This window comes from Idiotropiscis lumnitzeri, chromosome 14, assembly GCF_059441095.1.
Source record: "Idiotropiscis lumnitzeri isolate Australia: NSW breed Sydney's pygmy pipehorse chromosome 14, RoL_Ilum_1.0, whole genome shotgun sequence".
Lineage (NCBI taxonomy): Eukaryota > Metazoa > Chordata > Actinopteri > Syngnathiformes > Syngnathidae > Idiotropiscis > Idiotropiscis lumnitzeri.
In genome coordinates, this window is record NC_142404.1 from 12,851,433 (window position 1) to 12,877,060 (window position 25,628).

General features: G+C 45.9%; 1 protein-coding gene across 3 annotated transcripts in view; it reads right to left on the reverse strand.

Moving 5' to 3' along the window:
* asic4a (acid sensing ion channel subunit family member 4a) overlaps positions 1-25,628 on the reverse strand; it is a 150,808-nt gene that overhangs the window by 73,903 nt on the left and 51,277 nt on the right. For 2 of the 3 annotated variants that reach the window (XM_088314551.1, XM_088314552.1), the window contains exon 2: positions 1,212-2,127. In XM_088314551.1, the coding sequence (XP_088170677.1) occupies positions 1,212-1,787 (576 nt within the window). In that variant the 5' untranslated portion in view covers positions 1,788-2,127. Of the gene's footprint in view, positions 1-1,211; positions 2,222-25,628 lie in introns of those variants that run through there. The other variant, XM_088314550.1, reaches the window with a different exon arrangement.

Here is a 25,628-nt window from a genome sequence, read left to right on the forward strand (position 1 = left end):
AAGTGCTAATAGATGATTCACTGACTGACATGTCACTGACATTTACGACATGACACACGTGTCACTGAAATACGAGAGCAAATGATGCCGCTTATGGCACCGGATCAAATTTTAACGCAATATTGTCACTACAAACTGCCTTTCCTCCCTCGTGAGGGCTCATATGTACTTTTTCCTGTTGCTACATGGAAAACACGCAGAGGGCACAATTACCTGTGACGTTAGGTAGTCCCCCTTTTAAAACGTGCGCGCATGAGTAAGAGAAAAACGATGAATTATTTGTGTGTAATTTGAAAATAAATGACCTTTGCCAACACACACCGTATAGACTTGACACGAGTGCTTTATCAACATCAAGGCAATTGCATATTCTGAAAAGATGGGGGAATCCATCTCGTGTGAGGATAGTGCCTTTAATAACTACTGTCGAAAACAACAAGAAACACACTTTCTCTCTCTCTCTCGCTCGCTCGCTCTGTAACACACAAACACTTACTCACGCCCATTCGCATGAGATTGTTTCATCCCTTTTAGTCAATCTGGCTAATGCAAAAATCATGTATATCTGTCTTTAAATATTTAAACTCAACAGCAGCGCGATTGAAATACAACGTTGAAGAAGCATTACTCTTCTCTCGGAAGTGAGAGAGAGCGAGAGAGAGAGAGGGTAAAACACAAGACAAGGCTATTTTTGACGCCGATTTTATTTGCCGTGCACTCTCAGTGCAAAGACTTTGAGGCAGCATCAGAGAAAGGTTTGCTGGGGGGGGAAAAAGTGCGCGCATCCCACAGACTATTTTTTTTTTTGTTTTGCTCTTTTGATAGCAGCCTCTGATATTTGTCATAGTTGACAGCGGCATAGACCGAAAACGCTCAATTGGAGTGGAGACACTGTTGCCGCGCTTAAACTTAGTGAGACGAGAGGTGGCTCACTGATGGAGCTTGAGTCATGAATCTTGGATGAAGAAACGGATCGTAGGGACCACTTGCACTCGAGAGATCGTCACGCACACGCGCACGCGCGCACATTTGACGTCTCCCGTTCCTCCCATGTGATCTGGTTTTGCATGAACGGCATGAGACTTTCAAAACCTGCACCCTAAAGATGTGTGCAATTAAAGATATTAAAAGATAAACTCCCCCAATGAATTGACTCCCAAAAAGTTCCGATGAAGCCGTGACGAGAACTTTGAGAAACTTTCCAAACTCACCACGGTGAAGTCCTCCGCCGAGCAGTTCTGCCCGCTGAAGTTGCAGCTCATGAGCATCTCGTCCAGCTGGTGTCCCGTCCTGTTGAATATGTCCTGCATGTCAGGGGCAGGGTACATGAGATCGGTGGGCTTGTGCCCGTCCCTGTTTTTGGGCGGCAGCCCCGTCAGGTTAGCCAGGTGGTAAATGTCGGCATCGGTGAGCGCCGAGAAGCGGAAGCGGTTGATGTTGCAGATGGTCACGGCAGGGAAAACCATCTCCGGGGTGGCCTCTTCGTTGAGCGCTGTGACGTGGGGGTGCTCCAGGTAGGAGATGGCACATTTTGCTGCCTGGTAAACAAAGAGTGCCAGTGAAGTGAGGAAGGCAAGAGCCCACAGAGTCTGCCGGATACCAAGTCGTCCAGAGACAAAGATGTGATTAATCCCATGGAGGGAGCAGGAGTTTGCAAACCCAGCCAAGTCCTTGGCCGGAGGTGCGCGGCTCTCCTCGATCAGACTCTCCTTGTCCCCATCCTGCTTGTTTTTCTGCTTCTCATCCTCCTCTGCAAACTTGATTTTGCAAACAAATTCGATAGGCATGGGGGCAGCCAGGTCTGCGATTGTTTTTTTTCCTTTTTTTTTTTTTTTTTTTTTTTATAAATAGCAAGCCCCTGTTAACCTCCTCCTTTGACTTCCTGGTGCTCCGAGCAAGAAACAACTCCAGAAAGAAGAGAGAAATCGAGAAGAGTTTTCCGCTGCTGCTGATGCTGCTGCCGCCGCCGTTGCCGCCTGCGCTGTGACTGATCGTACTGCTGCTGCTGATGCTGCCTCTACCGCGGCTCCTTGTGACCAGAGCGCTGCTGCTCCTGCTGCTTCGCTCTCAGCGCTTGTCTCACTACTTGATCAGCTCCCGCTCTCTCGCTTATCAGTCGTAATACAGCTGTCAACAAAAAGATGAAAAAAAAAGAAAAGAGAAATAAATAAGCACCTCGAACCGACGCATGTAAATGCAAGCACACTGAGTCGGGCTAAAATAAGAACAGGGTGCTTCATAATTCATAAGGAGGTAGCGTGGTGATTATTTCCCCCTCAGTGGCGCAAGTTGCAACTTGCTGTGGTCATCCATGTGATTCCGACAGACAACCCCCCCCCGCCCCCTCCGTCCGTTCCTCACACACTGCCTAGCTGCTTCGGACAACTCGTCCACTTTACAAGAACACACAGTGGAATGTTCAATATTCAATGTTTCATTTGAATGATAAGTGTCTCAATATATCATTACCTACTTAAGCTAAGAGAAAATAATTAATTTCCTCTGCCAAGCATGAAAGCAAGATTTTTTTTTTGTTTTTTTGTTTGTTATTTCGCAGGAGAATGAAAAGACAACAAAAATATTTGAATCAAACTTTGTGGAGGTAGAGGACTTGTTGATTCCAGGTGTGAAAAATGCTGGTCAAGAAATTCATTTTCGCTGTTCTCCGTCTGGTTTAGAATTTACAACTGCCCTTTAATAAAATTCAAATTTTGCCTCGTCATTAAAAATAACGTCTTAATGAGTTATTCTACATGAAATAAATATTAGCCCGCAAACTAAAAGGAAACCAATTAATACAACGTGCCACAATCCTGATCATTGGAATCAGGTGTGTAGGAGGAGGGAGACATCTAAAACGGGTTGGACTAGGGATTCTCAAGGAGCGGTTTTGGGCACCCCCTGCTGTAAAGTGAACTCAGAATTTTATTTTTGTTTTTTAATTAATTTCTACATATTTGAGGACAAATGCTGAAAAGTCAGGGTATCATGTGAGTCAGAACTTAAGGAAGGAAAGATCAACAGGGTTTGCCCAGCATGAGAAAAATGATCAAATTACGTCAGGATGTCATCCCCTGATTCTGCTCTGTTGAATCAAAGGGTGCCTTCTGTCGTTCAATTTGACGCCCCAGCGCGAGCGTTCGAAGAAGCCGGGCGCACTCGCTTTTCTTTTAATTTACGAACAGACTTTATTTTGAGCTGTTATTGTTGAAAATTTCCACTCCTGATGCTCTGTCTCGCCAGACAGAGCGGCCAGAGTTTGCTCCGGCACTCCCAGAATGTGCCACACTCCGAATAACCAAACAGCACATTCCAACAATGCTCGGAATTTCCAAGCAGTCCGGATTGTAGCAAAGCACGTTTGGCGAGCCTTTCCGAATGCGCTTAAAATATCGATCTGCCACTATCCATCGTTTTTTGTTTTTTTTTCCCCCCTCATTACTTTTATACAATTTATGTATCAGTGCTGTTAATGGCCCCTTTTCCCAAGATGGCAAACCAAATTATGCAAATACCAGACACAGAGGCCTGAGCCCTAATGCACGCTATTTCCTTTGAGATGATATTAGTCATGCGGGTCACATCCCGAGGGGCTGTGACCACAAGAGAGAAGTCCCATTTAAATGTGAATTCAAGCATTCTAACCACCGCTGCTGATTCCAGATCAGAATTCCAAAGGCATAGAGCACCACAAATCTATCTATTTTATGAGAATGACAAACTTATAATAACTGAAGCGATTCATCGTGTTATTTCAGCAGTTTTATGTCTTTAAAGGGGATATATTACGGAAAATTGACTTTTTAATGGCTTGTACGGTGTACAAATAGTTAGGTCTCCGCAGTGGCCGCATATCCATGGAGTGTGAAATTAAACGGCGTATTTGATTTGCTTACCGTGTGTCTGAAAATGCGTTCGTGAGTGCGTCACATACACACATAAGCTATCTCCAAGTGTCTTCATGGGCATTTTTTTTATTTATTACAATTAATTTGACAAAAGACAGAGATATACTACAACGTATGAAGGCAAATGTGAAGTGTTTTAAATCATGAAAAAAAATTACACAAGATGTCCACTTTAAAACAAGAATCACGCGTATGCGTGTAACATCAGAATCTCGGCGTCGCATGTTTGTAGTTGGCCTTGGTTTCGAATGACATGGTGTCATTCACTCTTTAGTTAAAAAAATAGAAACAACTTAACAAGTGCACACTGTAAAAAAAAAAAAAAAAAGCAATACTTTCACCTACCACTAGAGGGAGCTCACATACTTTGCGAATCACTCCTTCAGCGCATTTAACCCTCAATACAGCTTGAATGGGTTTTGAAATCTGGCAGGATGTCTCTTTTTTTTTTCCTGTCGACATTATCTGATAAAAAAAATTTTAAAAATGCTGTTTTTTTCGTGTGTTATGAATATTGTGTTCAGCAAAGTGACCGCGCAGGTGCACACAGTGCTTTGTGCGGCGAATCCCAGAAGATCCTGAGCTTATTTACAGTTGCAAAGAGGGAACCAAAAGCTCAGAGTCCATGTCATGGCTGAATATCACATGAAAATAATAGAATACAGGCACATAAAAACGTGAAGGACTCACGGAGTGGGTGGCATTCCACATATGTCCGACCGGATTTCAGTCAAACAGAAGGTCTTTTCTTTTCGAGGCCCAAAAATGAAACCGAATGGGTGAAATGCTACTGACCTTCACGTTATTTCTGTCTCATTTTGCACAACCATTTTTTTCTCAAGACGATAGACCTTTCTATTGTATCCTTAGGTTGATTGTTGAAGCCATTTAGCAATTCCATGGATGAAATGAATAAGATTTCTCCTTTTGATGAACAATGAATATGTGGATCGAAAGAAAAAAAGGCATTAAAACTGCTCACTTTGGTCCATTTATCAGGGAATGAAATAAAAGAGAACATAGGACTGGAAGATATGGATGGATTATTTGGTCCCAAGAGAAGCAGCTGATTATCATCTTGTTGAAAAAGCTCCATCTATTGTACATGTGCATTTAATTGCCTCAGTGCATCTCTCTTGCTTAAGCTAGAAGGACTAAGTGACCGATAATTAGCACCATCCTGTCGCGGTTCTACGAACCGTGAGGGAAGGAAGGAGGACCCGGAAGCGACAGGTGAGTGGGAAACAGGGTTTATTGAGGGCTGGAGTGGGGATGCGAGCTGGAGAGAGTTCACCACAAGGCAGGCGTCGTCCAGGACAACGTCGAAGGAAGCCGACGGGCAAGTGCCGGGTGGCGCGGACGAGGGTGCGGTCGAGCGAGACGCGTCGGGAGGCGAAGTCGGGCTGGCGTGGTAGCGCGAAGCACGGCGGAGCGGAGAGCGCTGGCGGGATGTTTGCCGGGCGGGATCTCGGAGGCGCTGGCGTGCGGAGCGGGACCAGACGGGTTCAGGTCGGCTAGAGGGGGGAGACGGCAGAGCAGGGGTCAAGCAAGCACGAGAGCAAGGCGAGTCAGGCGAACGGGAAACAAGACGAGACATGAGCCAGTACCACGTGAGGTGACAAGATAATCCGGCGTCGGACTCCTGGCGTGGCTGGTTCTTAAGCCGGCGCTGATTGCCGGCAACGAGCTGCAGGTGCGCCGGAGCCGACGCCCACTTTCTCCGGAGGAGAGCCTGGCTGGGTGGATCGTGAACCTGTAACAAACAGAACTGCCACGCCCTCCTCCCCGGCCCGAACCGTCACAGTACCCCCCCCCTAACGGACGCCTCCTGGCGTCCTACCCGGCTTGTCCGGGTGAAGTGCGTAAAACTCCCTGATGGGGGCGTCGGTCAAAAACAGTTTTCGGGAGATCCAGGAGCGCTCCTCCGGACCGTAACCCTCCCAGTCCACCAGGTACTGGTAGCCCCGGCCCCGGCGCCGAACGTCCAGGACTTTTGCCACCGTGTAAGCCGGGTGGTCGTCTATTATCATGGGGGGTGGGGGGGGTGCCGCCGGAGGGCTCAGAGGGCTGGAGGATACCGGTTTAAGGAGGGAGACATGGAATGTGGGGTGAATCTTCAGGGAGTCGGGAAGTTTGAGTCGAACAGAGCATGGGTTGATGATTCTTTCGACGGGAAAGGGACCGATAAAGCGAGGAGCCAGCTTACGAGACTCGACTTGTAGGGGAAGATCGCGTGAGGAGAGCCACACCATTTGGCCAGGCACGTAGTCCGGGGCTGGGGACCGGCGGCGATCAGCCAGTCGCTTGGTCCTCTGGGCTGTTCGAATGAGGGCGGCCCTCGCTTCGGCCCACACCCCCCGGATCCGGCGGAGATGCTCCTCCACGGAAGGAATGGCCACGGTATGCTCCTGGTCCTTGAAGAGAGGTGGTTGGTAACCGAAACAGACCATGAAGGGAGACATACCTGTGGCCGTGGTGGAGAGGGAGTTATGGGCGTACTCGACCCAGGGTAGTGCGTCGCTCCAGGAGTCCGGGTTGCGGGCCACCACGCATCGGAGGGCGGCTTCCAGGTCCTGGTTGGCCCGCTCCGTCTGGCCGTTGGATTGGGGGTGGTAGCCCGAGGAGAGACTGGCGGTGGCCCCGACTGCCTTGCAGAATTCCTGCCAAACTTGTGAAGCGAACTGGGGGCCCCGGTCGGACACGATGTCCTCCGGGATGCCGTGGGGTCGGAAAACGTGTTGGGTGACGAGTTTGGCGGTCTCAAGCGCGGTGGGCAGCTTGGGCAGGGGGACGTAGTGGACGCTTTTGGAAAACCTGTCGACCAGGGTGAGGATGACTGTGTGTCCGTTGGACGGAGGGAGACCGGTAACAAAGTCCAGGGCGATGTGCGACCATGGACGGCTTGGAATCGGCAGGGGCTGGAGGAGGCCGGCGGGGACCGCGTGGGAGGCCTTTCCGCGGGCGCAGACGGAGCAGGCTCGCACGAATTCCCGGGTATCCTTAGCCATCCGGGGCCACCAGAAACGCTGCTGGAGGAAGCGGAGAGTGCGTGCCACCCCCGGGTGGCAGGTGAGTGTGGATGAGTGCCCCCATTGCAGTACCTGTGACCGCACGGTGTCGGGAACGAACAAGCGGTCGGAAGGGACTGGGCGCGGGTCTGGTTGCTGCTCCTGAGCGTTGCGGACGACCTGCTCGATGTCCCAGGTGGCCGCCCCCAGTAGACAGGCCGAGGGAAGAATGGGCTCCGGAGCGTCAGGGCTGGCAGGGGGCGAGAACTGACGTGAGAGGGCGTCCGCCTTCCCATTGTTCGAGCCGGGGCGGAAGGAGAGGGTAAAATTGAAACGGCTCAAGAACAAGTTCCAGCGTGCCTGGCGGGGGTTGAGTCTCTTGGCGGACTGCAGGTATGCCAGGTTTTTGTGGTCGGTCCAGACCAAAAAAGGGGTCGAGGTGCCCTCGAGCCAGTGCCGCCACTCCTGGAGAGCCCATACCACCGCGAGGAGTTCTCGATTGCCCACGTCGTAGTTTCGCTCGGCGGGGGATAGGCGCCTGGAAAAGAAGGCACACGGATGGACTACCTGGGTGCCGGAATCCCGCTGGGAGAGGACGGCCCCCGCCCCGGTGTCGGAGGCGTCCACCTCCACGATGAACTGGAGGGCGGGGTCTGGGTGCCGGAGTACGGGGGCGCTGGTGAAGGCCTTCTTCAGGTGGGTGAAGGCCTGGGCGGCCGCCGGGGTCCACTGGAATGTGGTGGCTGTGGACGTAAGCGCGGTGAGTGGACTGGCGACCTTACTGTAGTCCCGGATGAAACGGCGGTAGAAATTTGCGAATCCGAGAAAACGTTGCAGCTCCTTCCGGGTGGTGGGCTGGGGCCACTCCGCCACGGCCTGGATCTTGGCCGGGTCGGGGCGAAGTTGCCCCCTGGCGATGATATAGCCAAGGAAGGGCACCGAAGGGACGTGGAACTCGCATTTCTCGGGCTTCACGTAGAGGCGGTTCTCCAGGAGGCGCTGGAGGACCAGTCGAACATGCCGGCGGTGATCTGCGAGAGAGCGGGAGAATATGAGGATGTCGTCGAGGTATATGAATACGAACCGGTTGAGCATGTCGCGGAAAACGTCCGTCATGAGGGTCTGGAAGACGGCGGGGGCGTTGGTAAGTCCGAAAGGCATCACCAGATACTCGAAGTGCCCCAATGGTGTGTTGAATGCCGTCTTCCACTCGTCCCCCTCCCTGATGCGGACCAGGTGGTACGCATTTCGTAAGTCCAACTTTGAGAAAATCTGGGCCTCACATAGGGGTTCGAACGACGGGTCGATGAGGGGGAGCGAAGACTTGTTTTTGACCGTTATTTGGTTTAATGGTTTGAAGTCAATGCAGGGGCGGAGCGAGGCGTCCTTCTTTTTTACGAAAAAGAAGCCCGCGCCCAGAGGAGAAGACGAGGGGCGGATGAGACCGGTCGCAAGTGACTCCCGGATGTACGTCTCCATGGCCTCCTTCTCTGGCCTGGAGATGTTGTATAGCCGGGTGTTGGGCAGGGGGGCCCCCGGGAGGAGGTCGATGGCGCAGTCGTACGGACGATGGGGGGGGAGGGTACGGGCAAGGTCCTTGTTGAAGACCTGCGCCAGGTCGTGGTAGTCCGGGGGAACGGAGGAGACGTCAGGGGGAGGGGGGGGGGGAAGCGTAGAGGAAGGGGGCGGATCCGCTGAACGCAGGCAGTGGGAGTGGCAGAACTCACTCCATCCTGTCAGCACGCACCTCCTCCAATCGATGGTGGGATTGTGGGTCTGGAGCCAGGGGAACCCTAAGACCAGGGGGACCTGGGGAGAGTGAATCAGAAAAAATCTGATGGACTCCCGGTGATTTCCAGAGACGATGAGGGTCAGGGGAGCGGTCTGTTGGGAGACCCGGGCGATGAGATGTCCGTCCAGCGCGACCACCCTTCGGGGAGACAGAATGGGTTCCATGGTGATGCCGAGCTGGCGGGCAAGGGTCAGGTCCAAGAAGCTGCCGTCGGCCCCCGAGTCGACCAGCGCGGTGACCGAGCGGGGGGTGTGTGGACCCAGCAGCCGGGCGGAGATGGACATCCGGGAAGAAGAGCCAGAAGCGGAGACCAGCAGGCTCGGCGTTGGGCTCTCCCTCAACGACGAGCCTGCTCTTTTGGGTTACTGGGACAGTGGATCAAGACGTGGCCGGGGAGGCCGCAATACAGGCAGAGCTGATGGGACCGACGGCGCTGGCGCTCCAGAGGGTCCAGAGTAGTTCTTCCTACCTGCATCGGTTCCTCCGCGCCGGTGGATAGCTGAACCGGCGATGGCGAGCGAACCTCGGGTCGGGGAATGGCTGCCCGGGCGGCGACTCTGGCGGGGCGTCGGAAACGATCAGCCTGCCGGTCCCGCAACCGATGGTCCACCTTGATGGCCAGGGCGATTAGTTCTTCGAGCGTCGTGGTTTCGTCTCGGATCGCCAGCTCGTCCTTGAGGGCGTCGGTCAACCCGTTGAGAAACGCCTCGCGGAGAGCCGGCTCGTTCCAACGGCTCTCGTGGGCCAGGATGCGGAATTCCACCGAGAAATCGGCCGCGGAGCGGGAACCCTGTCGGAGGGAGAGGAGCCGGCGGGACGCCTCGCGCCCCTGCACCGGGTGGTCGAAGACACGGCGTAACTCCTGGCTGAAATCCGCGTAAGTAGACATCGCAGGAGACGCCGCCTCCCACAATGCGGTTGCCCACTTGGCGGCGCGGCCGCGAAGCAAGTTGATGGTATAAGCGATCCTAGCCCGTTCGGTAGCGTAACTGTGGGGCTGGAGGTCGAAAACCAGGGAAGTGCTGAGTAAGAATTGGCTACACGAGCCCAAGTCCCCGGAGTAGGGTTCGGGAGTAGGAACGTGGGGCTCTCGACCGCCCGCATAATGCAATGCGGCGGCCGGGGGGGCCAGGGTCGCGTCCCTGGGGAGGTTGGAGGGGGGAGCGAGTGAACCCACCTGGTTAGAGAGGTGCGAGAGCTGGTGTTGGATGACCTGGAGGGAGCCCGGAACTTCCTGCAGCATTCGATCATGGCGCTCGAGCACGCTGCCCTGGTGGGCAAGCGTTTCGCCCAGGGGGTCCGTGGTCGCGGGGTCCATTAACTTGGCCGGATTATTCTGTCGCGGTTCTACGAACCGTGAGGGAAGGAAGGAGGACCCGGAAGCGACAGGTGAGTGGGAAACAGGGTTTATTGAGGGCTGGAGTGGGGATGCGAGCTGGAGAGAGTTCACCACAAGGCAGGCGTCGTCCAGGACAACGTCGAAGGAAGCCGACGGGCAAGTGCCGGGTGGCGCGGACGAGGGTGCGGTCGAGCGAGACGCGTCGGGAGGCGAAGTCGGGCTGGCGTGGTAGCGCGAAGCACGGCGGAGCGGAGAGCGCTGGCGGGATGTTTGCCGGGCGGGATCTCGGAGGCGCTGGCGTGCGGAGCGGGACCAGACGGGTTCAGGTCGGCTAGAGGGGGGAGACGGCAGAGCAGGGGTCAAGCAAGCACGAGAGCAAGGCGAGTCAGGCGAACGGGAAACAAGACGAGACATGAGCCAGTACCACGTGAGGTGACAAGATAATCCGGCGTCGGACTCCTGGCGTGGCTGGTTCTTAAGCCGGCGCTGATTGCCGGCAACGAGCTGCAGGTGCGCCGGAGCCGACGCCCACTTTCTCCGGAGGAGAGCCTGGCTGGGTGGATCGTGAACCTGTAACAAACAGAACTGCCACGCCCTCCTCCCCGGCCCGAACCGTCACACATCCATCCATTTTATGTGACACAATCTCAGATAACTTTTTTTCAGGACTAATACTCATGATATTGACATTTGATTGGTAGATATTTTAGTTTGAGAACATTCCAAAAAAATGTCCCAAATATTTCGAGAGCTCATATGCATTATTTGATTTCCTTCCCTTTTTTTTTTTTTTTTTTTAATCAGCGAAGCTCTTAAAAGATGAAACCGCGAGTTTAGAAAGAACAAGAAACCGCAGCTAAGTTAGTTCCCCATTTATCAATATAGTGTGGCGAGAAAACGAAACCCAGCAAAACAAAGATTGCGAAAACAAGAACATTTCATGAAAGGCTTTGTACTAATAAACGAGACTGATTTCAACCATTAGCGCTTGCGTGCTGAACAACAAATGTCTTTATGAACATAAATATACCGCAACAAATAACAATAATAACAATAAATAATCTAAATTTAACATAAACATAATAAATGACTGCACACTTAAAATCAAAAGTTTTCCATTTACCGACCAGATGTACACAAAAAAAAACCTGCAATTGATTGCAGTGCAGATGTGGCCGATAAACGATAAATCACATATTAATAGTGTGAAGAAATAAAAGCTCAACCATGTACAGTATAAAATAATTGTCACATATCAGCCAGACTTGCTGAACTACAGCAATAATTACCCAGGAAAGAAACCATCAAGTTTTATGAATTCATCTATCTGTCCATGTTGTAATATAGTTGCAATCATTCGAAACGACTGCATTAAGATGAAGCCGAACTGCTGTTTTATACTTTCGGAATGTGAGTACACGTGCCTCATTTTCTGATGGAGGTGAGCTGGAAGGAGGGAAAAAAAAATAGCTTTTCACTCATTACAATTCAGTCAGAAAGGTGCAGCCGCCAGATAGGCCTTCACCCTGATGTATTTGGCACACAGCTATGATACATTTGCAACACAATCAGCTCAACTTTTTGGACCTGCCGGCGTGTGGCTTCTATGTGACAGGTATTAATGTGGCGAAAACAAATAATGACCACGTAACGCAACAGAGGAGGCTGCTGCCTCAGCACTAACACGAGCAGGTATCAGTGGTCAACAGAAAGCACAGCGATGTACAGCCAAGGGAAATGTCAAATTTGCATAAAAGCCACTAAATATTGTATTTCTTGTTGGTCCCTGCACCCCATGTTTGAAGGAATGCAGTTATGTCGACTGCAGAGCGCAGGTTGATATTTGCTCTTTTTTTTTTTTTTTCTCAAGCAAACATAATAGGTCACAGCTCTGTAAAAGGAACAGTTAAATCGAGGTGCTACCATTTAATAATGAAATGCACGGAATGTTTCTAAGGCCGCCTGTGGCTCCACTGAAATGTACCGTGATTCTGTATATCCAAAACTATATTAAAAAAAACCATAAGTATAATAAAAATTTCTCATTGTACGTGTCGCTAAAAAGTGAAGTGTGGAGAGTCTCTGCCGTAGAAACAAATGATGAGTGCAGTCTTTGAATGGAGTGTTGGTTGTTAAAAAAAATGAACGAATCTTTTCAGTGAACGAGAGTGAATGCATCACGTCCTCAAGTGATTCGTTCTTTTCTCAGTCCATTTGAGCTCAGCCACGCCCTTATCGTCAATCGCCACGAATGACCAATCGGCATCCAGAGTCAGATCGAAGCGGGATTTACTGAACAAAATGTTACGCTATTGGCGTTCACGAAGAAATCAGTGAGTGAACGTGCTGCCATTCGCCGTTCACAAACAAGTTGCTTGGTGAACGTGACGTCATTTCATGTTTGTGAACGATTCGGCAAGTGAACATGGTGCATTTCCGTTTCACAAACAATTTGAAACTACAATTACTGCAACATCAGCGTGAACACAATTTATGTGCGGGGGGGGCGTGTTGGAGGCCTGGGGGGGCGAACAATTCTGAACTGATTCTAATGATTCAGTTCACTTAAAAGAACTGTTCTGCCCATCACAAGTGTTCAAATAATTGTTTATTTTCTTCACTTGTGATTCCCGCAGTGATTTCTATACTTCAAAGAAATGTTAATTAACCGTGATTAGCAGCAAAAAGCAGCCTTTAGTTTCACTTCAATTTCAACAGAGACTATTTCTGTGCAGCCAGCACTGAGTGTTTGTACGCATTTATGCGTAGCAAAGCTGTGCCTAATTACACCCAACTCTGTATGTGCAAACACACATCCGCAGTGGAATTATAATGACATGGAAGTCGACACGAATTACAGAATGGATTGTTCGAATTTGGAGCGCCCAAATTAGAAGTAATAATATTCAAGAGTTTGCGGAAATAGAAGAATCTAAGCTAAACTGTTAGCTAACTGTTAAGCATATGCTTCTCCTTGTCATTCTTTCTGTGGTGATTAACTTGTGCGACAGGTTATATACGGCAAGTATATATGTTTGTTAGCCTGACATGAAACTTTTATTCACCATATGATATGATTTAATACATTATGTCAATATTTTACTCAATCACATACAATACTGTTAACATGTATTTATTTGTATCTGCTTTTATGCTGCTTTTGTTTTCATCGGCTTTCTGCAGCTAGGTTGGCTCAATTGCCTTACCTGGATAAATAAATAAATAAAAAAAAAGTCATTTGTATTTGGCTTGCCGCTTCATATTTTGCCAGCACTCTGTTTCATGTCACAATCACAGAGATGTTGGATGCTAACACACAAGGATTTGCTATCATATTGAACAGGTTTAACATTTGCAATTGTCAGTCTTGACTGTTTTTCTGAGCAGATCAGGGAGGAAAAAAAAAAATCACTCGACACACCCAACACTACAGGATAATCGCTCAGTCTAGTATTTCAGACACACCCGATAATCAGGCCCTTTCTGATTTTGATTGCAAGAGGGTGGGAAAAAAAGTACTCAAATTTGCCAAGATTGTTGGTATGTGTGTACGCTTCAGAAACGGCACATATATCCATTCAATGTTCAGGCAGCCTTTTTTTTTTTTCTAAACAAGCACATTTTGAAAAAGCTCCAAATAAGTGAGATGTGGTCTAGTCGGTCAACTCATTAAAAAAGCAAGGGGCAGTCTTCAAATTTTGTTTACACCAAATGATCGAGCCGCGGGAGTGCGGCACGACTGCAGGTGCCGAGACCGAAGGATCAAAGGAAGCCATTGAATGTGGACACACACCACGTTTCACATGCATGTGTGATGTCGAACGGGGGTTGAGTCGAGTGTGTGAATAGGAGAATTTGCCGACATCCAGTCACCACTTCATTTTAACTGTAGAACATTTGAGTTTGACTGGCGCTTTCATCTCAATGGTAGTGCTGAAATGACTCGGGAGGTAACGTATCAGCTCGCCGAGATTGGACACGCTGTAGTTCAGTGGTTTAGTTCAGCTTTTGAGAGCATGAATTTTGCTGCCATGATCTTAATAGCAGATGAAAGTCAGAGGATCCACTTCCTATTGCGAGCTTTCATTAAGGTGGTTCTAACTCCTGTAGGACCTTACGTGTATTCATTCTCTATATATGTAAGAACACACAGCCCAAAGGGAAGAGGAAAGCTATCTAAGCTTGTGAAGTGGACTGAGGAATTGCCATGCTTCGCACATGAGTGCAAAGAGCAGGGTTCAATGATTTTAGATTGCCCCGAGCATCGTGTCTCTTCAAGTCAGCAAGCTGCTGTGTGCAGCAAAGTCACATTTTTTATTTTATATTTTTTGCCGCTCATACATACACCCCCTCAATGTTAATAATTTAATAAGTCAAGAAAAACTAAACAAGCACAATGAATGTGACCGCTACGTCGTTTGCTATCAGTGAGCGGCAAATTACAGAATGCGCCAAAAGATTTAAGAGGTGTCAAATCTGGAATGAAGTTAGCCGCTATTATTTTATCCCCTACTGTGATTGCGTTAAGGGCAATATGGAAAGAAAGTCACTTCAGTGACCATTCTAGCAATGTGTGCTCAATTCCCACTCAGTGAGTGGAATGTGAATATGAATGGTAGTCCGTCTTTATAATGTGAACAGCCAGCAGTCGTCGGCTTTGGCCCAAAATCAGCTGTGATGGGCTCCATCTTACCATGACTCTGAATTACATACAGAATTAATTACGTGGATATGTTCAAGAAGCACAATGGGTGACAGCAGGCGTGGGCAAACTACGGCCCGGGGGCCACAAATGTCCCGTTAAACGTTTTAATCCGGCCCGTCCAACTTGAAAAAAATTAAATGAATAAACCTCTGTCAAATTTTAGAACCCATTGTGGCCCGCCAATCAAAAAGTTTGCCCACCCCTGGGTTACAGATATATTATAACATCTTCACGTTTACACACCGGGTTCCCAGTTCACATACGGCGGTTTGAATTTGATCTTTGTCCTGTTTGCTTCTGCAACAGTAGGTGGCAAAGATGCGCCTATCGGCTTGGTTTGCTGCTGGGATTTGTTGGTTGCTACGCTCTGTTTGCTAACTGATTCAAGTGGAGTGATAAAGAGCTCTGTACAGCCGCAATAATGTTTTATGTTTTGGATACAGGCAACCTGCCTGGTCTCTATGGCGGTCTTCGGGGAATCATTGGATGCTGATCAAGGGCAAATATGAGGCACGATTTGATGAGTGCTTTAAATACACACTGGTGGCTTGCTTTGATTTTGCATTTAAAACAAACGCTTCACTGCCTGGACAATTATTTTAAATGTGATCATTGATTACATGCTAATGATATTGTTTATGTGTATGTGGCCATATAAAGTTTGAGAAAACAGATACTTCACTGTATTTCTCGTGTATACTTCAAGTCATCGCTCAAAATGCGGTGTTTCAAAGATCTTTGCCCCTTTTTAAACACACATTTTCCTTTTTTGATAGATATGACAAACAACTGTTTTTATTATTGTTGTTCTAAGTTTCTTTTGTAGAAAAAAAATGCCTTGTAAATCTTCAAATAGAGTGACTTTAGTGGGCCCCCACTAGTAGGCATTAAAAAAAACTCTCACCTGGACCTGGAGCAACAAAAAACATATTTGCATGTTCTACATTTAACAAAAACCCAAAACAAACCTTCCCCAGTCGGTCATGTGTCCCTTACCGCTCCTCCACCCTGACACTCAGCAAAGGAGCCCCACAGGGCTGCGTGCCGAGTCCCTTCCACTACCCTCTGTACACCTAAACGTGAATGATCTCATAACGCCACCACACTTGTTAAATTTGCAAACGACATGACTATGATACTAAAGACGATGAGTCAGCCCACAGAGAGGGTAAAGGGCCGCCAGTTTAGCGCCCAGACAATCTCACCATGAACATTAAACCAAAAAGCTCACAGTTGACTTCAGGAATAAGCGAAGTCCCCATTTGTCAAGGTACATAAATGGGGAGAGTTTTCAGAGGGTGCCCAATTTCAACTTCTTGGGCCCACCTGACATGGAACACTAGAGCGGCGGTGAAAAATGTACAGTGGCTGTGCTTTTGGAGAACGCACAGGAAAGATGACCCGAACGCAGCTGCTCGCTCCTGAGGTCGTTCTACTACGGTTCCATTGAGAGTGTCCTTACTCATGTCATTCTGCTGTGGTTTGATAGCAGCTCAGCAGCAGACAAACAGACCCTGAAGAGAATCATAAAAAAAATGCTCAACTCGTCATATGCAGCAATTGATTACATTCTGCATCTGCATCCTGATCATTTGAAACAGGTGTGTAGGGGTGGGGGGGGGGCTATTTCGAGGACCGGACTTGGGCACCCCTGGTTTAGAGGTGGAAAGCAATCCTGGCTTAAGACGAGCGCGCCTAAACAGAACGCAGGCTTCCTTAATGCTGTTAATTCCGTCTGTGCTTTTTCTGCTTTGCTAAGTCAAAACGTCAGGGGGGTGCGTGATATTGATCTAATGCTGAATTTTAAAAAGTTGTCTGCTGTCAAAGGGCAGCCAATAATCAACTTAGCAAAATAGCATAAATTGGGTTATAAAGTGAAGGTCACTGCAGGGAGAAGGAACAGTGAGGCAAATATTAATACGTTCATACAGACACAATGATCAATGTCTGAAATATCAGAGGCTGCTTAGACTGCCTTCATGATTTTTTTTTTCTTCAGTGGCACATTTTTACTTGTGGTACAAAATGTTTTTGTCACACTAAAGAATATGAGGCAATTAAAAACAGGGACTTGTGATGGAATGTGAAAAGCAATAAACAGCCATTTGGAAAAAAACAATGTCATTTTAGTTTAGTTTTTATTTCGTTTTGACTTTTTATTTCTAACTCAGTTAGTTTTAATTAGTTTTCAGAATGGATTTGTTAGTTTTCATTAGTTTTAGTTTTTTGTGCAATTTTTTTTCTTTTTTTTTTTAAATGTTTTCAAAAGGTCAAATTTTATTTTTGTCGTTAATGGTGGAAATGATTCATCACGGCCTATTTTTTTAATTAGAAAAACCTGGTAATTGAACAGGAGTGTGCAGATTGTTAAATCATGATACATAGTCGTCAAATTTAAGTCTTTGCATATTGAGAGAGAGAGAGAAAGAGAGAGAGCGTGCCGTACAACACTCGTAAATAAATGTAAACGTTTTACATTTTAAATAATCCCAAAAAGCTTACAAAGATGAAAACGAAGGATATTTTCTCCACAATTATCATTCATTTTAGTTAGTATTTTGAGCAGAAAAGGTCATTTGAGTTATTTATCCTTTTTCCCAAAGCATTCTCATTTTCATTTTCTTAGTTAATGAAAATGTTTTTTTAGTTTTTGTTATTTCGTTCGTTTTCATTGACGATAACTAACTTGGTACACAGTAGATTAAATTAATCAGATTTGCTAATTGGCGACATTTCAGAATTGCTTGTCGATATACTGTCGACTAATTCTAACCAAAGGATAGTGCAATTTTTTTTCAGTTTTACTGTAAATCGTCCTGAGGACAAAATTTTACTGCATAGCTGCAAAGAGTATCATCACATAAAGATTGTAACTTTGCCAAGTGCGAGAGCGAGAAGGTGAGAGGTGGTATATTCACCCCTTCTCCGAAGGAATTTGCAAAACCTCAACTAAGAATGCAAATGGTGCAGTCTCGTGATACTCTGCTCGTCTATTTCAGCAAGATTTCATGATTTTTGTAAAGATCTGTATAAAGGTGAGAAAACTTTTTTTTTTTTCCCCTCTCCATCTTGGCATCGTTCTCCTGTCCGCCATGGGCAATTTTTTATATTTAGTTAATGGTCTGTGCACCTGTAATGTAGTATTTTTTAAAGCAAAAGTGTATGCGTTACTGATATGCTTTTCCATTTGGGGTCATCTTGAGTTCATATTTTGTTGACATCAAGCTCAAATTGGCGTGGAATATCCATCCATTTACAGTGCTGGCAGATATCCAATTGAGATCTGATTCTGATATTGTGAGAGCTTGTTTGAAAAGAAAAAAATGGCAGTAACAGACCAAGGTGATCTCAAACAACTACTTATTAATATTTGATGGCCCGATGCTTGTAAATTAACTGGACAGAAGAATTGAGTTTTTATTCTCCTCTCCGCCTGTCAGTGTCGGACAGATGGGAGAGGGCGAATGGGGTAGGAAGCCTTGAAGGTAATGCCGACCCCTTTCCCCTCCCCGTCAGCTGCACCAACAACATAGCACTCGCATCATGGGCCTGACCCATCCTCGATTCTGACAGAAGCTCACCTGCCCTGCAGCCGCCAGAACAACAGACTTTGCTCCTGTGCCAGCTGGAGAACAGCCTGCATCGTAAATCCCTTCTGGGTAATCGTACTTAACAAATACAGTAGAGAACTTCATGTCTTACATATCGCTGGCATCGGGCGGAAAGCTTACATCTCCAAAACTGTCACTTTTCAGGTCAACGGAAAAACGGCATGTTTGCTGAGCCATCGTCAAAAACAGAAAGACATGTTCAACGTTTTATATTGGTGAGTTATTTACAGAAATGACAAATACATAACTGGTAAATGCCACACACCTCACACGCATAAATGAAAAATATATAAATAAATAAATAAATAAAACAGGGCTGTATTCCTTTCACTCAATGGCAAGACCTCAATGACGTGTGTCATATTGTTTTATATCTGTGATCCTCACATGCACGTCTGGTGTTTTTAATTAGTTTTTTTCTTTATTTGGCTGCGTGTGACGAGGACATTTTTGACGCAGAGCCCAGACGGACTGGGCCCATGTGGGTCGGCCTGAAATGCTAACAGGAACTTAGTGACGTACTGGAAAGCTCCATCTCTGAAAATGATCTGTGAAAAAAAAAAAATTGTCTTCCCTGACCCCATTTTGTGCTTTTTGATCGTTGAGAAACCACCGCGTCTGAGAAAAAGCAACAAATCAGAAATATAAGCTGTGACTGATGAGGTGTCAATCATTTGTTGTGGACGTGAGGGCACACTCAGGGCTAGCCCCGTGCTAAACTTGGGCTTTGAGAGTTTGCTGAAACTATGGCAGAATATCAACCTTTGGAAAATAAAAATTGCACGTCCGAGCAATTGGAACGACATTCAAAAATTTATTATCACACTCCATTTCGTCCAAGTCGAGCTATCAACGTAGCGGCATGGCTAACATTTTCAAAATGAGTACGGTCTTGTGAACTCGCCAAGTACGGCCTTCCAATGAATACGACTCTCATCAATTGGAACGGCTCCATACTTCTTAACTTCCCTCCTCGATTAACGTATTCCCGTGATAGCGGCACAAAATGCTCCTGGGGACATTTTCCTAAGCGAGGTTTTACAAGTATCCATCCAATGCTTCCTCGGTTTAAGCTAGCTAGCCAAGAACAACATCCGCACTTTCTTGGTTTATTTGAAGTGGAACATTACTAATTATTGCTTTTACTTTGACTATTTTTGACATTTTATGAGCTCACAAAGATGTAACAAGAACACAAATTAAGAAACGGTTACTTAATTCTTCACAGCGCTAATGCTAGCTATTTACTACAACTACGTTCCACTTATGCTAGCAGTTTCAACACTGCACACTCACTTTTAAGTATTCTATATGGAAAAATGCATCACAGTCATCGTCATGGCCTCTATGTAAAGCAGTGAGTTATCCACTGGTCAAGTTCCAGCCAGAAATCAATAACAAAGCAAAGAGGTTAAACCGTGAAAGGAAACACATCCTGTTAATCTCACTTTAAATGCAAACTTTGCTGTGAATGTAAATGTAATATACACGCGTAAGGTATGATTTAGAAACAGGACAGGAAGACACCTTCGCCTGGAACACTGATGAAGGTCACAGCCTATGACAGCTCCTCATTCAACGAAAACAAGTGCCTTTGGCATGGCGTGGTTGTCTAAAACTCTTTACTGTCAGCGTGCTTCGCTGCTCTTCTGTCACCAGAACTAAATCTCTACTTGCCATTGGTGCCGCTGTAATTTTGTGTTTAGGTGAGCTGAGGTGAGTTTTGCAAATAACAGATCATTTGTGGATGCAGTCAAAATGTAGAATACATCATAAATTTCATTTCAGACCGGTGAACGCCAAATATTATTGCGCGGGACAAGATAGTCTGCTGCTAATGAAGTTTTTTGTGTGTGTGTGTGTGTGTGTGTACGTGTGAGTGAAACATTCCACACAACAACTTTTGCCGATTGTATAAACTAAAAAAAAATAGAATACAATCATCATCCATCAAGAAAATTATTCATGTAAAAATTTAAATCTTTCAAATGATAACACTGGATGGCATGCATGTCGTTTGGGCCAACATTGCAACCGGATTCATTTGCATAATGCCAACTGACTGACTCAATGAAATTATAATAGCTTGTATGATGCTTCTTCATCGGGGTGATATTGAGACAATGGATGTGCCTCGCCACTTTCCAACACACACTGCGTACCAATGATTTTGCACATTGGAATAATGCACTAATAAAGGAGCAGCGTCGAGATGATAACAGACTACATTATCGTCTGCAAAAGTGCCACATCTTGGAAAATGTGGACGTTCATTCTCTAATAGACTTGCATCTGGGCTGTTGGTTAATTCCTCGTTTAATATCCAAAACTCACACGCTCCGGACACGATGGTCATGGAACTTCCTCGTAGCCGAGAGATACCTGCTTAGATCTCAGCTCAGGTGATGACGTGACTGGGAATAGTCGAAATCTTTCCTTTTGGCAAGCATTCCAGGTAGGATAGAATCGAGGGTAACGAGATTAACGAGGATACATGGTAGGCCCGGGTAAAAATATCATTTTGTGATGTATCGTGATACTTTTTGAGCCGATACTAAGTATCGAGACTTTCAGGGAGCATCGATGATTTTGATACCATGTTGCCGTGCAGCCTAATGAGCCACAATGGAGGAAGTCAGTATTTTAAGGTTAACACCTTCTAATATTTAAGTATCGCAATATGCATCACATTACCAGCCAAAGTATCGGCACCCGTATCGGATCATGACAAAAGTGTATCGTCACAGCCCTAATAAATGTCATAGAAAATGGATGGCTGGACGCCAATCGTGTCGCAATCTCGTCAGTCGCACCTTCTGTTTCGGATTGGTTGTCTTTCCACAGGAACGGTGCTTTTGTTTTTTTTTGTTTGTTTTTTTTAATAAAAAGTGCCCCTTTGAGAGTTCATGCTAAGGATTTGCTGTTTTTGTTTGACACGCTAGAATTTAACTCAAACTAGCTATCTCCGTTCTTTGAAAACTCATCATGGGAAACGAGTCGCTTTGCACATATGTAATTAATCTATTCCAAGTAAAGGCAGCGTTATGTCCTCATGCCTTCATCGGTGGTGCAGTCTGTGGACGTTAAATGGGGTCTCGGATGGACGGTGAAAGCACACTCGGGCTGCCAGTCCCAAAGGTCGTCTCTGACATAATATATTAGCGCCTGAATAAATCATGTAATGTTGCTCTATCATCCCTGCCTTGATCAATCTCGCCTAATCAATACATCAGTCTTCAGGCATGATATCAGGGGGACAGTCAAACTGGCACCTGCTCATTAGCATCAGGTGAATGATTGGCTGACAAAAAGGCTCGCTGGGGGCCATTGGACTCAGGGCACTGGGGGGGGGGGGGGGGGGGTGGTAGGTGAGGAGCATAAATATTCCAAAATGACCACTCAATAATGAAATTGTAGTCATTCCAAATATGCTATTTGGTAAGTTGGCATCAGCCATCTGCTGTGTGGAAACGGTGTATTGTCCTTGACTAAACTAGCGCAGATTATCCTATTAAACACAGTGTTACAAGCTGTTTTGTTCAGTTTGAGTATGGATTCTTACTTTGTTCTATGCAGCAAAAAAAAAAAAAAAAATCAACTGCTTTTAGTTTATTTCAACACCTGATGATTTCATTTGACACATGCAGTCAAAATGAGACTTCATTCATTCACTACCAGCCAAGTAAAAAAAAAAAAAAAATGGATCTTTGACGTCTTCAGCCGTCAATGGCAGTAAATAAGTTAATTGGCATTAATAAGAAACATTTGTAGCGCCCTCGTCTTATTAATTTGTACGTATTTATATTCTTCTCATATTCTTTACGGTATGGTTTTTCCTCAATCAACATCGCCGTTTGCACCGCAGCTGGTATATTTTGAAAAACATTTCACGCAAAACACAAAAGCTTTCCTTTCAAATGGTAAATGGAGTGCGGTTATCGACTGAAGTGCATTTTACCATCAAAACAATTCTTTTGTTGCCTAAAGTGCTTTTATATTCAGTAAACACTAAATATATGCAGGAAACGCATTCAAAGTATTTGAACCACAATGGTGTTTTTTGGTCAAAATGCTGTCATAGTAACAAAATATTCAGTAACGTCCTCAAACAAAATGATTTTGAATTACTTTTCTTTGTGTTGAAATGCAAAGGCAGAAATCCGTCAATCATTACACACCTATGGCTGGAAAAACTAAACAAAATCTCTGCACCAGCGCTTGAGTGTTGGGGGAAAGATTTTCATCTCCATCTCATTGGATGTGGGTGGTTCCCGGTTCTCGGAAAGAATGGTGCAGGAATGTGACATGAGAGTCAAAAAAATGATACTGTTCAAAACCAGGTTAAAAATGTGGGGGGAAAAAAGTAAATCAATTTCCTGCAGTGCGCTTAGCGCTTTGTTCGCATGAGATCGTTGAATGTCGTGGTCAACTCCAATTTTGGTGCTTAGGCACCATGCACTGAGCACGCAAGCCAAATAAATATTGTAAAATTTATAAGTCATGCGCAAAAAATGCATCCATCCATTTTGTTGTTACCAATTAAACTGGACACCACCATCGACGCATTAATTACTCGGTCGTCGCTGAATAAACCAACGTATTTTTTTTTAAACATGTTAACAACATATTTTAAAGTTTCATTTAAATACAGCGGGTTCTAGCTTCCAAAGTAGTTGCCGCGGAAGCATAAATTGAAGTACCGCTGTAAATCAGCAGAGGTACCTCGTGGACACAACATGTAACCATCGTTATGGTATTGTTCATGCCGACATATTGTCACATTGTGGAAGGTTTTGATTTTTTAATCGCTCAAAATACATTCACACACAAACAGCACAAATCTCAGTAAGGTTGTTCATACGCAATATTCTAAACCGTAAAATCTGGTGATTGATTTTACAGGGAAAAAAAAATATTGACTCAAACTGGGTGAGCATTTGAGCGCCTGGCAGGACCAGACCATGCTTTCTGAGAACCACCCACGTCCCCACTTCATGGAAAACGTCTTCTCTGACGTATTCCCGACAAGTCCCCACATCTATTGGTAAACAAGCTGTCCGGGGCATTTTCATCTACTTCCAATACCACCACGCATTCTTAATTATTCTGCCACGGCCTCTTCCTCTCCAAAAGTGTCTCTTGGCTACTTCTTCTATGATTGCAGATACAAATGACGCAGAGGCTTTTCTTCGCCGGATGAGACATGATTGTTGATTGAATCATTCCTAATCGGAGTCTGACTCAGGTTGTTTGACAAAACAGCGTTATGCAAAGTGAATACAGTTGAGCTGTGAGCAAACGTTTTTCTTTTGCGAATCCAATGTCTGGGTCTTGAGTTGGGAACGGTATTTCATGTAGTGGGCGAGAATTTTTGCAAGGTGTGTCTCACGTTGTGAAAAGTGCTTCAGGTGATTGATTGATTGATTGATTGATTGATTGAAGAGCATCAGTGAAGATAAGCAGTCCAGAAAATATGAATGAATGGATAGCCAATTTGATTGGTCGGTAACTGCACTTCTGCTTACAAAGTCCAACTTTCCCAAAGTTCTTAAGAACCAAAATATATCCGCGATCCACTTCAGCATAATCTTAACCCCTAAAAGAAATAAAAGGCTTGTGTTCAGAAGGGGCGAGTGTGAGATGGATTACTCTTAACTCTAGAAAGTACATAAAGTACATAACCATTGGAAAAATGAATCAACATGGAAGGCTACTGCTGGGGTAAACACTAGGAGGAGAAGAAAAAAAATCCGAGTTAAATTGAGGATCGCAATAACGCGACATTACACAGTAGGCCGACTTATACATCATCCAAATCTGTACATATCAGTGCGGGAATAAAGCTCTGATTAGAAAACAGCATGTTTTACAGCATATCTGTTAAATATTGCATGCTGAAAAGTAGCCCCGTCTCCAATCTCCTTTGGGAGTCTCAGCACAATACAAAGTTGTTTACCCTGATCCAGATTTGCTTAAAAGAGTCAACATATTGCCGCGCTATTACTTAAAGCTCCCTCGGGGCATTATTGCAAACACGAACATTGGCGGACCATTGAAAGAGCATTAACTCTATTAAACGAAGGCATCAAAGAGTTGGCCTCGGCCTCGGGTTGTTTCGAGTTGAGATTGCTGCTTTTGATATGAAGGCACATCTAGTCAGAGAAGAAATGAAGGAGCGCTGCACTGATTGCATGGGTGGGGTGTTTGATATCAACGGGAATGATAAGCGTAATTTAGGCTTGTTACATACTGAAGTCTTATTTAATCATGCACCAGTAGGAAAGTAAAAAAAAAAAAAAAGTTTTTTCGATGGAGCTGCGTTGAAGCTGAGCGTTTCCAGCCGCATGGCTAAAATGGCGTGTGCTCTGAAAGTGAACATTTGCAAACATAAATCATCCGACTTCATATTCTGCCAAAACTGTTAATCCAGATGAACGTGATCGCCACACTGAGAAGCATAACTAATTCAAATAAGACCTTAGACACTTATGACAACATTTCTGATGAGACGTAAACGAGCCGTCTTCCACGTGAACACATCAGATGAGAGTAGGAGGAGGCTAAACCTCCGTTGGGCAGTGAACATGTTCCACATATTCTTAGATCGTCTTTTATTCTTCAGATATCTGGTTGCGAGTAGTTTATCCAGTAAAGCTCATTTTTTTGGGAACTGTAGCACTAATAAGCTCCGAGCAATACAGACTAGTGTGTAACCTTTAACGGTGCTTTTTGGCATCACCCCCATTTAGCTGTCTCGGTGGCCATTTATTACTCAGGTACCTCCTGCTGTGCTGGATAATTGCAATTAATTAGCCAGAGAATTGAGAGTGGATTCTATCGCTGATTGTCCCCATTGCTCTGTGCCTTCCTGCTGTAAACACTGTCCTCCAACTGCGTTCATGCTGCGAGTCAATCAAATCCACACAAGCCTGACCTTGGTGCCGACGGGTCTGTCGCACCTGGACCGGTCCTGATCCGAATATCGGGAGGGCGTCAGACCAGACCTGCATTGGGCAGAAGGGATGTCATGACGACCCATCTGCCTCTCCAGACCACTCTCATCATTGCTGTCATCAGCGGGATAGAAATTTAGGGGGGAGAGGAAAAAAATGCCAGAAGCTCTGAAAATGATGCTTTTCCATGCGAGGTCACATTCAAGAGTGTGACCTAATATGAAAAGAAAAAGTACAAAGAGAAGCAGAGTCATTGGGTATGCTGAGGGGTTCTCAGTCTCATTCTATCCAATGCAAGAGCTGTGTGAAATA